Genomic DNA, 12,427 nt, shown 5'->3' on the forward strand with positions numbered 1-12,427 from the left:
CTTAGCAATGACCTTCCTTCTTTAACCATGCATCACTCTCACAGCATGAATTATTCCTCTAGGGATTCATACCTGCTGTCTTTCGGAGTGTCGTGAATCATCATCAGGACTGCAGAGGAATTCGAGGACCTGGACAAAGAGGACAGACTCTCAATGAAAGATATACTGGGATTATTATGACATTTCAGAAAAATAGCTGAGTCTTTAACATACCTAGAATGAATGTCATGATGTGTGAACTGGGCAAAACAGAGCAGTTAGTGAGTCAATGAGAAAAGTAAAACTTTTTGGGAAATCTTCCTATGTGTCTTTTGAATTTTGCTTTCCTTTTTTTTGGGTATTTTTTGGGGGGTATTTTTATATACATGTGTGTGTTTGCGCACGCACACCTGGAAGTCATGGCGACCTCTGGTGAATATTCAGAGAGGTGGCTGAATAAAGCCTGCCCCTGCCTCTTGAATGCTGGTATTCTAAGGCAAGATTTGATGAGATCAGGCTTGCCTGGTCTATCCGGGTCAGGGCTCCATTTATTTTTTACAAAACCACAGAATTCCCATGCTTCCTCCCAACCCTGCACATAACCTCATAGTTTTGTATCATGATGTCACACAATATAATGATTAAGGTACTTCAAAAACAGCCACTTGTGCTTCTCCACTTTACCTGGTCAAATAGTGTCCTGTTCACAAACAGTGTGTTGTTGGGCTTAGCAAGCTGCCGGGCAAGGAAAGTAAAGAGGCATCCAACTTGTGAAGGTGTAAAATCAGAGTTCTCTACCATAACCTAGTTTGGGACAGCAGTTAATGTATTAGGTTAGCAGATTTTATTCTTTTGCTCACATGAAACAGAAAAAAGACAGCAAGTAACAAGAACCCCATAATAAAATGGATGTCCAGCTGTGCAGCAGACTGAAATTTGGTGTGATTAACAAAGTAGCATTCATACTTGCAAATTATTATTGACAAAAAGATATGCTTCTCCATACATGCTAAATCATTAAAAATGGAGCTTCTGTTCATATAAGCTTGTGGCAAACACATTCTTTCTCGCAAAGCATGACTGTACTTGCCATTGCAGTATTTTTGCTGTGAAGGCAAGTATTATATCAATATATCTGTAGTTTTCATTATGTTCACCATAACTTAAATTCAGCTCATCACAGACTGCATGTAAACACTGTCTCTGAAACCTTATCACTGAAAGCAGATATAGCCATATCAACAAAAAAGAAGTCCTATTACAGTGTGCTGTGCCTGTCTGCAGTGGGCACTGACATTGTTCTGAATTTATCAGTAGGATAACAGCTGTGCAGCTCATTTAGACTATAAAGAAATAGCATAGTAGCTCACTATAATTAGCTGAACAGTGGCGAGTGGACAGGGAGGAAGCTGGATTTTTCCTTCTATCCCATTCCTGCTTTTTCTCAGCAACTCCACCCCCCACCCAACACATTTTCAGCTTAAAGCTATTCAAAGCCAATCAAGATTTTGAAGTCATTCTCTCAGATTTATGCCAGGTTTTACCATCTTTTTCCCCCCTCTTGTGCACAAAATTTGCACAGGTCAAGTTATTTCTGAGCAGACCATGCTATTATCAACACATTTTGCACATTGAAAACCCTATTGTCAGACATACAGCACTACTGCTATGTTCAGAATAAAGTATTCCAGCTGCATTCTGTAACCACAGGATTCCAAGTAGTAATTTAGTAATGATGTATACATAATAAAATTGAAGAGAGAGGAATGATGTAAGCAGCTTTAAGTTCACACTGCAGAGAAAGGAGGGATATAATTAAACTAAATAAACGAATAATGATGATAATGTCATACCTGCCCATATGGTAGGGCAAAACATTACTTCTCCCCTGCTCCTCCTTGAATACAGATGTATTATAAAATTCATATCACCATATAGATTACATCTTATGGACAACTTGCTTAGTACACTGTTCTGTGCATTCCATGACAAGAACCATTTGTATAAATGCTCACCTGTAGCCACCCTAAAATTTTGTGGCATTTGTTAAGACCACAGATCTTAAAAGAGCTGCAGTAGAGAAAGGAGGCAAAATAATAGGAACAGTTTGGGATGAAGTATCATGTTTGAAGGAAGAAGAACAGAAATGCATACACAACTGCGGCGGAGGCGGAGCCAGAAGATGCAGGAACGTAGAAGTGCAGGTGCGGCGGAGCCTAAAGGACATAGCCGGAGCTGGGCTGATACGAACCATGCACCAGATGGGCCCGCCAGAAACAACAGCCGACTCAGAAGGCCACCGGAAGAGGAAGAGCCGAGCCAAGGCCGGGCCGAGCCGAAGCCAAAAAAAGCCGAAGAACAGTGAGTCCCACCATAGGGTGCCGGTAGGGCAGTCCCCACCCCTGACGATGTGGCCATAGATAGGGATAAATGAAATTGTGTAAGCCGCTCAGAGACCCCCCGGGGGTTCGAGCGGGATACAAGTCGAAAGCATAAACTGGCTAAACTGTACTGACTAAATGAAAAACTCTCTCTCAAAGCCTACTCAAAATCCTAGTAATCTCTTAATAATTTTCCAAATTGTGGAGTCACTTTTGTCTGGAGGTCAACAACCCTAATTAGAACAAAAGTGTATAAGGATCCTAGGCGCCAGCCATTACCCACCAGGGTCAAATTTGGCTTAAGTGTCTTTCCTTGGCCTCAGACAGAAAGAAGCAGGGATTGAGCACCACCCGATTCTCTCCTGTAGCTCTACTCCCTTCTGAGTTGGGAGCCAGAGATGGTGTACCTCCTCCCTCAAACCTTTTGGGGCATGCCCAGTGGCCTCTTTCTACTCAGGAGTCCTTTGGGGGTGTGGCCAAGCCTGTAAGGGACCAACAGTACCTTCTGAACAATTTCTGCCTCCTTATTCCCCTTCCCTGCCCTTAGGGTGGAGCTTTCCAACAGCTGATTTTCAGACAGTTGGCTGTCAAATGGCCATCTGTCCCTGCCTACCTGAGACTTAAAGGGCCACCTGCCAATGCTCAGCCAGCTGGTGTGAGAATCTTTACAAGGTGTATCTGGGGGGACCCTACCCTAGGCCTGGTGGATGCCAGGCTTGACAATGTGGGAGGTCAAGAAGGATGGAGACTTGTTGTCTCTGCCACCTCTTGACAATGTGATGAATTTTTACCTGCATCTCCATTTTTATTATGGTTTCATTAGTCTTCTTTGACTGGCTAGGATGGGTTGTTTTAGGATTTTTTTTTAAAAAAAACCTGTTACACAGCTTTTAACTGAAACAAAAATGAAGACAATAACCTGGGAGTGCTAGAATAAATATTATTCATATAAACCTTACCATCTTAGTTTAAGGGTTTAAAAAACACTAAAAGGATCAACTTGCAAGACTCACAATGAAAAATATTTGGCTTCAAAATTTTTGCTTTGCTAACCAGTCAGTTATAAATCTCATGCAATAAGATTTTGGTAGAAGAATTCAACTTTTGGTAGAAGAAGAAGAGATTGGATTTATACCTCACCCTTCACTATTCAAGGGAGTCTCAGAGTGGCTCATAATCCCTTCCCCCACCCACAGCAGACACCCTGTGAGGTAGGTGGGCTGAGAGAGCTCTCTCAAGAACTGCCCTTGAGAGAACAGCTCTGAAAGAACTTATGACTGACCCAAGGTCACACCAGCAGATGCATGTGGAGAAGTGGAGGAGAGCTCCATCAGTGGCTATTAGCCACAAGGTATAGATAGGAACTCTGGGGCAAGCAATGCTCTGTATTCTTGGTGCTTGAGGGGGGCAACAGTGGGAGGGCTTCTAGTGTCATGGCTCCACTGGTGGACCTCCTGATGGCACCTGGTATTTTTGGCCACTGTGTGACAGAGTGTTGGACTGGATGGGCCATTGGCCTGATCCAACATTGGCTTCTCTTATGTTCTTATGTTCTCTTAAACCCGGTTCTCCCAGATTAGAGTCCGCGCTCGTAACTACTACACCAAATTGGTAAGCAATTTTATCACTCTGCAGCTATCTACCAAACATTCCTTGCTTTATCTAGTACATCACCTATTCAGCTTCTCTAGAATACCAGACAGTAAGGTGAACTTTGATATCATCATGTAGAATTAGTGCAAACATTAACATGGAGATAGTCCCTGTCACGGTCGGTTGCATCTTTATTCCAAAATTAATTGTTCCTTCTCTCCTGCTCTTTTAGAGTCTACTTCAGGTCCTTCAGACCATTTATGTGAGAGACAGCCTTTCTCCTGCTGAGAACATTTAGACAGATTTCTCATCTGTCAACAAGGCTTTTCTTCACTTTCTGGCTACACCAATGCTTATACAACCTGACAAACTGAAACTATGTTGAGCAAAAGAAGCATACAAGCTCAGACACACCTGTCTAGAAAACATGAGTGTCCTCAGTTAATAGGGTTAGTACAGTACATGATACCCAAGATCTTGCAGTCAAAAGAGTCTGGTAACTGAAGTGTAGAAGAAAGAATCTCAGAACATGCCCAGGCTACACACTTGTTGGACTGCAGTAGAAAAATGGCAGCCACTAGAACTAAAAGCAGCAAAGGTGGGACACTAACAACTGTCTGCCATCATCCACTCTACCAGTTGCAGACAGATTTAAGAAAAAGTAGATATTTATGATAAGATATTGCAGACAGACAAATGACAAATGCCTTCTTAACTTACTCTAAGAAATTAACCTGTGGCAAGGGCATTTAAAATGGTGAGACCTGGTGTTGCACCATGGCTAGAAAACTGAACTATACTTTCATCTTCTGTGAAGTAATAGCTCTATATGCTTATACCAAGCCTTCACAGCAGATTAATATAGGATTGAGTGAATTGATTTTGATAGCTTTTGCTATACATCTTATTTCTCAGTTGTTAAAAATGTATTGAATCTTTCTTTACAATATCTTTTCTGTTAAGTTTTCTGGCCAAAAGAAGATTCTCTCTGTGAGTACCATTAACAGTCTGCATCTGGAATAAAGTCAGTTCTCAGCTCTGCTGTTTATTGAATTATCCTATCACATGGTTGACACCACTTGCACTAGCAATTGTACCAGCCTCCTGTGATCACACTTCTTTGTTGCCTTACAGTGGAATCCTAAGCAAAGCTACACCATTCTAGGTTCATTGACTTCAACAGCAAGGTATAACTGCTTAGGATTCCACTGTTAGTACTTTTCAGCATAGATTCTTTCAGAGGGGAGTATACTCCACCTATCTAGTCAACCGTATACACACATCAAAACATTTTGGTTTCACTGACACACTATAGAAAAGAGTGGGACACAGCTGACGAAGAAAGAGCACTCTGCATAACTATTCTGTCATTATATTGATATTTTTATTGCCACCATGTGTAAACCAATATTAATAAGCTTATAATTTTATGCTCCATTTCAAATCAATGGTAGGGCTTTTGGGGGACTTTCCCATCGTCTAGTAAACCTTATACATAGTTTAGGATTTGCCAACTCAGCCAGCTCATATTAATTAATTTATTATTTATTTATTTGTAAGTTCAATTTATAACCCGCCCTCCCGCGAAGCGGGCTCAGGGTGGCTCACAGTGAATTAACACAAACATAGATGTAGCAGTGAATTAACACAAACATAGAAGTAGCAGTGAATTATATTAAGATCCAGAAAATATTTCTCAACCAAGTATCTCTAAAAAAGGTAGTAAAAAGGAATGCCTTCTTATAAATGAGCAAGCCACACAAGTGATGAACTTATTAAAGGAAGCATTCTGAGCCAATGACAGGGCTTGCATGTAAATCAGAAAGAATCCACGTTTACACCCTGGCTATCACACAGCATGCACCGCAGAACAACTAAAACAAATGCAAAAAAATTTACCTTGAGAAGGATGTCAACAATTCTTTGTTGATACTCCACAGCTTGCTTGTCATTCTTAAAGTCCTCAAATGTCTATTACAAAGCATAATTTGGAAAGAGAAGAAAAATATCTCACAATTTTATCTCTTAAAAATGTGAAATAAAACATACCAGTAATAGTCAGTATCCATTTCCCCCCCAAAATAAATTTCCTACATTCCCTCATTCTAATAGCAAATATGACTTCCAGTGCCAATTCTCTTCTTCAGAGGCATTCAAGATGACTGACAGAGTGAACAAAGCTATCAAACAGGGCCAAAGCATGGGGTTGAAGAAGAACAGACAGGTCCTGGAATGTCATGTCATTTCAGAAATAAAATATACTTCCCCTCCTTTTCAATACTTTTCAATATTTTTATTAGTGATCTGGGTGAGGGAGTGGAGGGGCTACTCATTACATTTGCAGATGACACCAAATTGGGAGGAGAAGTGCACACACCAGAAGATATAGAATTCAATGAGTTCTGAACATGCTGGAAAAGTGGGCAGATGTGAACAAGGTGCCATTTAACAAGGGTAAGTGCTGAGTTCTACATCCGGGAACAAAAATGAGAAACACACACTCGATGGGGAATACACTTCTGAGTAGCAGTGTGTGTGAACAAGATCTTTGGGTATGGGTGGACCATAAGTTAAATATGAGCAGCCAGTGTGATGCAATGACAAAAAAGGCTGATTGATTGATTGATTAAATTTCTACCCCGCCCTTCCAACCAAGGTGATCTTGGGGTGTATAGACAGAAGCATAACATCCAAATCGCAAGATGTCATAGTCCCACTGTACACTGCGTTGGTCAGGCCGCACCTGGAGTACTGTGTGCAGTTCTGGAGGCCTCACTTCAAAAAGGATGTGGACAGAATGGAGTGGGTGCAGATGAGAGCGACAAGGATGATTGGGGACCTGGAGACCAAGCCCTATGAGGAAAAACTGAGGAACTTGAGAATGTTTAGTCTGGAGAAGAGAAAGTTGAGGGGGGACAAGACTGCTCTCCTGAAGTATTTGAAGGGCTGTCACTTAGAGGAGGACAAGGAGCTGTTCCTGTTGGCAACAAAGGATAGGAGGACTCGCAGTAATGGGTTTAAATTAAGGGTGGGAAGGTACCGGCTGGATATTAGGGAAAACGTTTTTACAGTAAGAGTTGTCCAACATTGGAATCGGCTGCCTCGGGAGGTGGTAAGCTCCTCCTCACTGGCAGTCTTTAAGCAGCGGCTGGACAAACACTTGTCAGGGATGCTCTAGGCTGATCCTGCATTGAGCAGAGGGATGGACTAGATGGCCTGTATAGCCCCTTCCAACTCTGTGATTCTATGATTCTATGATTTCTCTTTCATGCATGGGGTATGACGACTGTGTGTGCAGGATGTTACAGCTTTGAACCAGGCAGGCCCAGAGAAATTATGCTTGAGCCAGGTTTTGAAAGGACCCAGATCGGGAAATCAGAAGAATGACTAGTTCATAGGGAGAGGACAGCAAGGGAACTAAGGAAGGGATGTGTTGAAAGTGTTGAAACTGCAGAGCCTAAGGAGTAGCTATAAGCAACAGAAGAGGGGGCAATGCTTCCAAGGAAGACAGTAACCAGAAATGTGATGGTAAAGCATAAGGGTATATTGGTGGAAGTGAAGATGTGTCTTATGAGTCAACTTAAAATAAAAAGCCCAAATATAAATATCTAGAGTACTTAAAATTTAACTTACTAAATTGGATTTTAAATGCCATATGCTCAAGTGTTAATCTAGGTCCTAGAGTGATCACTGGCACTGAATGATATTCCATTCACAATAGAGACGTTATATATGTCCAGTGCAAAAACTAAACCGTTTTTGCACAGTTTGACATCTAATAAGTGGCAATAATTCTGTTTAGTGGCCTGAACAGAATTACACACTTCTAAACCTGTTGAGTTCAACAGTTCTTCTAGCTGCTTGCTTCAAGAATACCAATAATCTTAGCTATATTGCAACACTGGTCTTGTATTGGCATAATTGTCTACATGAGCCACCAATTTTATTATCATTCAGTTCCTGTATAGCAGCATCCCCACTCTAAGGTGCAAATGCAAGTAGAAGCCGAGAGAACAATGAAAGGGTAATAATGGAAATCAAATAATTCAGAACTCAGCATAAAAAGAAGTCTTCATTTTGTACTGAGCAATGTTAATCAACAACTACGATTTGCAGAGTGGCCTGTGTGTGTCCAGTGTAAAACTATCAGCAATGAACTAGGAGCTGATGATCCAAAAATGATCTGAAAGGGCCTGAAGTTTACCGCCCTGTGCCTCACCCCCCAACCTTGATCATCCCTTGCAGCTTTAAAATCTCTAAAGTTCACACATGCATCTACTGCCCTACATTAAAATCAAAAGGGAACACAAAGACAGTCTTTTGTTTCTCTGTTCCTATAATTAGTGCCATGGCAGCCTCTGGCTTCCAGAAGGAGCAACTGCAGGGACTGGTCTTTTTGCAGCTATTTCCATGCTAGAACTATATGCTGAGCATCTTTGCTGCTGCATAATAATTTATACTTTACCCAGCTAAGTAAAGGAATCTACAGTACTAGACAAATTAGTCACCGTATAATCTAGTATAATCTAGTTTGGCAGTATGTATTATTGGCTGAGGAGTTACATTGCTTTATAATAACATCCATTCAGACAGTATAATGACTCCCTGTGCTTGCTTTACAGAAAGTTTAGGATACAGCAATTACTTAATTTATGCATTCACCTTACTCAATATATAATGAGCCTAAACTGGTTTAAGGCCAATAAATTCACCACTGGGGGGAAATCTGCTAGGTATGACAGTAATTCAAATCTCCTTTCTTCTAACACATTTTTCAATAATAATGGAATGGACTGTTGTTTCCTCAAGGATGGGAATACTACTGCATAAGTAGATTTTGCAGTGGCTTTGAATTCTGCCACCAAAGATTCCCAAGCATCATAATTAACAGATTTAAAAGTAACGACAGATTAAATTTTTTAGATCAGTAAAAAGCTCATCTAAGAAGATATAAAACAAATTCAGTGTAGAGAATGATAGGATTTCTTCCACAATAACTTTCTGGAAGTTTTATTGCCACTTACCAATGCAAGCACATTCAAAAACTCCCGAGTATCGAAGTGTAACAGCGTACGTACATAGGGGTAAACTTCTTCATCTACTGATGCTTCAGCTGAGTGCAAACGGATAAGAAATTCAAAGACCTGCAATGAAAAATTAATGGTGTCTTCTCATAATTAATGTGCAAAAACCTGAAGGAACTGTTCTAAATTTATCAATTCTAGAAACCTTCTGGAGTAGAGTAAATGAATTGTCAATATAGTGCGCTATGGCTTAAGTACTATCCACTGTGCTGAAAATGTATATCATGGCATGAGGTCAACGGGTTAGCAGTAGGCAGAGGACTTCAGTTTAACATACCCCATTGTTTCTTACATCCATTTTCACAATTATTGACATTTATTGCTGCTTGCTGGTATTTGAGCAGAAATTATCACCACAGGTTGCCCCAAATGATGCATTCTGGCAAAGGGCAGAAAGGCTTACTAGACAAACATGAATCTCTTCCTAACACATTGAATCTAGTATGTGGACATAAGGATAAACAAAAGATAGGTAAAACATTGTTAACAGGATTTAAAATAGAAAAGAGACCATGACTACCTGGTGAATTGCAGGCCAAGAACTGGGGGAGAGGGGTTAGAATTTACGTCAGGCCAGTGATGGAAACTCTGATTTTAAATGTATATGATTAACATTAAGATTTGCCCTAAGCTCAAGTACTATGTGCAATGCAACATGTTCTAACTAACCCATATGCATCCCTCTCCCCAAGCCAAAATTTTAATTAAGCTTTATACAGCAAACACAGAAATTAACATTCCTCATGGCCATATATAAATATATATTAGGCACTACATTCTAATGGAGCCCATAACAAACAAAACCATGAAAAGAAATCAGTTAATCAGGAGCTTTAATATTTCTCAGTGGAACAGGGCGGAGACCCAAATACTTATTCTAAAGACAATCACAAAGGCAGTGTTAATATCCAATTTTTTAAAAATCTCATCACTCCTATCAAGATTACCAAAAAGACACCATTACAGTCATCTGCCAATGCCAATAGCTCTTATATTTGTGCGTTAACATAAGGAAATGAAAGAATAAGACATAAATGGAATGCAAGGCAAGAAACGACCTTTTCGTGTTTTTTAATTTGCTGTTGTTCCTACCTTTTCTTAGGATTTTCTACATATATATGCATTTCTACAAAGATGTTAGTTTATTGTTATTGTTGTAGCCATAGGCCATAACATTCCAGTATATATACCAGCATATAACAGTATGCCACAACAGAAGAATTAAAACATTTTTACATAACAGGATAGGCACTCACCCCTCCCCTTGCACTGTGGCCCTAGTTAGGTAAAGTTAAAATGTCTATGTAAACCGCTCCGAGCCTCCGGGAAGGAGCGGTATATACGTCAAATGTGTAATGTAATGTAAAAACTTAAAAAGTTTAAAATAAGATGGTAAGAAATAAATGCAACAAAAGAACCATAAGATAACATGGAATTACAATTTAGCTAGAATTCTTGCAGAATTAGCAGGTACTAATTTTTCCTTATATTTATTGATAAAAATATAAAAATAACCACTTTGAGGGTAACAAAAGGGATAGCATCAGCCAATAGGAAAATTGATACATTCATCATCTGAGCCAGAAAAATTTACAGGAAGTTGATTCGGCACTTTGTTTCGAATGGACCCATAGAAGGAGCAGTGTAGAACGTAGATTATAATAGTAGATTGTAATGTAACATAATGAATAGTAGAATGTAATATAATTTGGAATTGTAGGCTGGAATGTATTTCTCTGGTCTGGGGACAGGTGAGATAACTCTACACAGCCAATCACCCAGTTCAAAGAAGATGATAACGCCATGCTTGAGAGGAGACGGATGGAGTGTAAGGGCAGGGTCTCAATTTATCTCAGAATTCCACCTGCCCATCAGTCCCCAATTTTGACATATTTATTTCCTTCACTATGTTTCCCCCCGGAATTATACCCAAACAAATGGTAACCATATAAACTAAGCTTGCTATTCCTGTCTGCTCCTTGAATCTGTTAAACATCTTTATTATGTTTTATGCTAATTTACTGGACTGGTAACTTCCATTTCATTGTATCTGAAGAAGTGTGCATACACACGAAAGCTTATACCTTGAATAAAACTTTGCTGGTATTAAAGGTGCCAATGGACTCAAACTTTGTATTTCTACAGGCATTCTTGTTTCCTTTATGGTCCCACCATGAAACACAGGGAGCAATCCTAAGCAGACTTACAAAGAAATAAGTTTCATTTTATGCAATGGGGCTTACTCCCAGAAAAGTGTTCTTAGGATTGCAACCATTGGCTCATAGCATATGAATCTGAGCTCAGAAAACATTGGGGTGCTGCTGAGGCAGCCACTGCCCGAGTGGATATTTAGTATTCGCAGACTGAGGAAAGAGCAATCAGCAGCAAAAAATGGCCTTCAGGAATATTTTCCTATTTTTAAACCCACACAGTTTTCATCTTTAAAAAGAATTAAATTGCTCTAGCACATGTTACAGTATATTTTAACCCACCTGGTTTTTAACCAAGGGCACCAGATCTTCAGGAATATTGCCCAGTGGATAAGCTCGACCTGCCAAACTGCAACTGTAAGAAAAGACAAAGAACAACTTATAGTATTACTATATAGTGTTATAAAGGAATTGTTGCCATAATCCACAAATTTAAATGTAGTTAAATTGTAATTGTTGCCATAGTCCACAAATTTAAATGCTCTGTGTGGAGCTCCCCCGCTCCCCCCCCCCCGCGATTTTCGTGGGTCCCCTTTCTTGTTATTATATAAGATTTCCCTTTCATAGATGCCTACTCAACTGCATACAGTCACAGGTTGCTTCCATGTGGAGGTTTTGCTCCACATTCCCCTCTAAGCTGTAGGGTTTCTTCCAAACATCCTTATACTAATAGCGAAAGGCGCCCCCTGCGTGCGGATATCTAAATCCGCGCATCGGGGGCACCTGGGGGGCAGGGAGATTTCTGTGCACACTTGGGGCAGTCCCCAGGTGTGCACAAAAATCTAAAAACTTTAAAAAGCTATCGGGGGGATATTTAAATCCCCCCAAAACTAAAAGAGTGTTCCCTGCGCATGCGCAGGGAATGCTCTGCGACCTACCTCGCTTCAGTGCGGGGGGAGGGGAGCGAGCGACCAGTGAGGGAAGCCGCGGCGGCGAGGGAAGCCGCGGGCCACACGGAGGGGGGGCAGGAAAGAGAGCCGAGGTTACTCGGAGCGGGGGGGGGAGAGAGACTGCCGAGGCCCGCTTTGAGGCGGCGGGAAGAGAGACTGCTGAGGCCTCGCTTTGAGGAGGCAGCAGCGGCGAGGGAAGCCGCAGGCCACACGAAGGGGGGGAAGAGAGCCAAGGTTACTCGGAGCGGGGGGGAAAGACTGCCGAGGCCCGGCGGATGTAAGCCGCGCGG

General features: G+C 41.0%; 1 protein-coding gene across 1 annotated transcript in view; it reads right to left on the reverse strand.

Moving 5' to 3' along the window:
* The window catches only part of VPS8 (VPS8, CORVET complex subunit), a 120,764-nt gene that overhangs the window by 58,373 nt on the left and 49,964 nt on the right, over window positions 1-12,427 (reverse strand). Inside the window, exons 26-30 of the mRNA XM_015426819.1 lie at window positions 11,530-11,602; window positions 8,978-9,097; window positions 5,853-5,924; window positions 664-783; window positions 73-129 (exon numbers count right to left, since the gene is read on the reverse strand). Of these exons, the coding sequence (XP_015282305.1) occupies window positions 73-129; window positions 664-783; window positions 5,853-5,924; window positions 8,978-9,097; window positions 11,530-11,602 (442 nt within the window). The remainder of the gene's footprint in view (window positions 1-72; window positions 130-663; window positions 784-5,852; window positions 5,925-8,977; window positions 9,098-11,529; window positions 11,603-12,427) is intronic.

This window comes from Gekko japonicus, unplaced genomic scaffold, assembly GCF_001447785.1.
Source record: "Gekko japonicus isolate JY-2015 unplaced genomic scaffold, Gekko_japonicus_V1.1 scaffold14, whole genome shotgun sequence".
Classification (NCBI taxonomy): Eukaryota; Metazoa; Chordata; class Lepidosauria; order Squamata; family Gekkonidae; genus Gekko; species Gekko japonicus.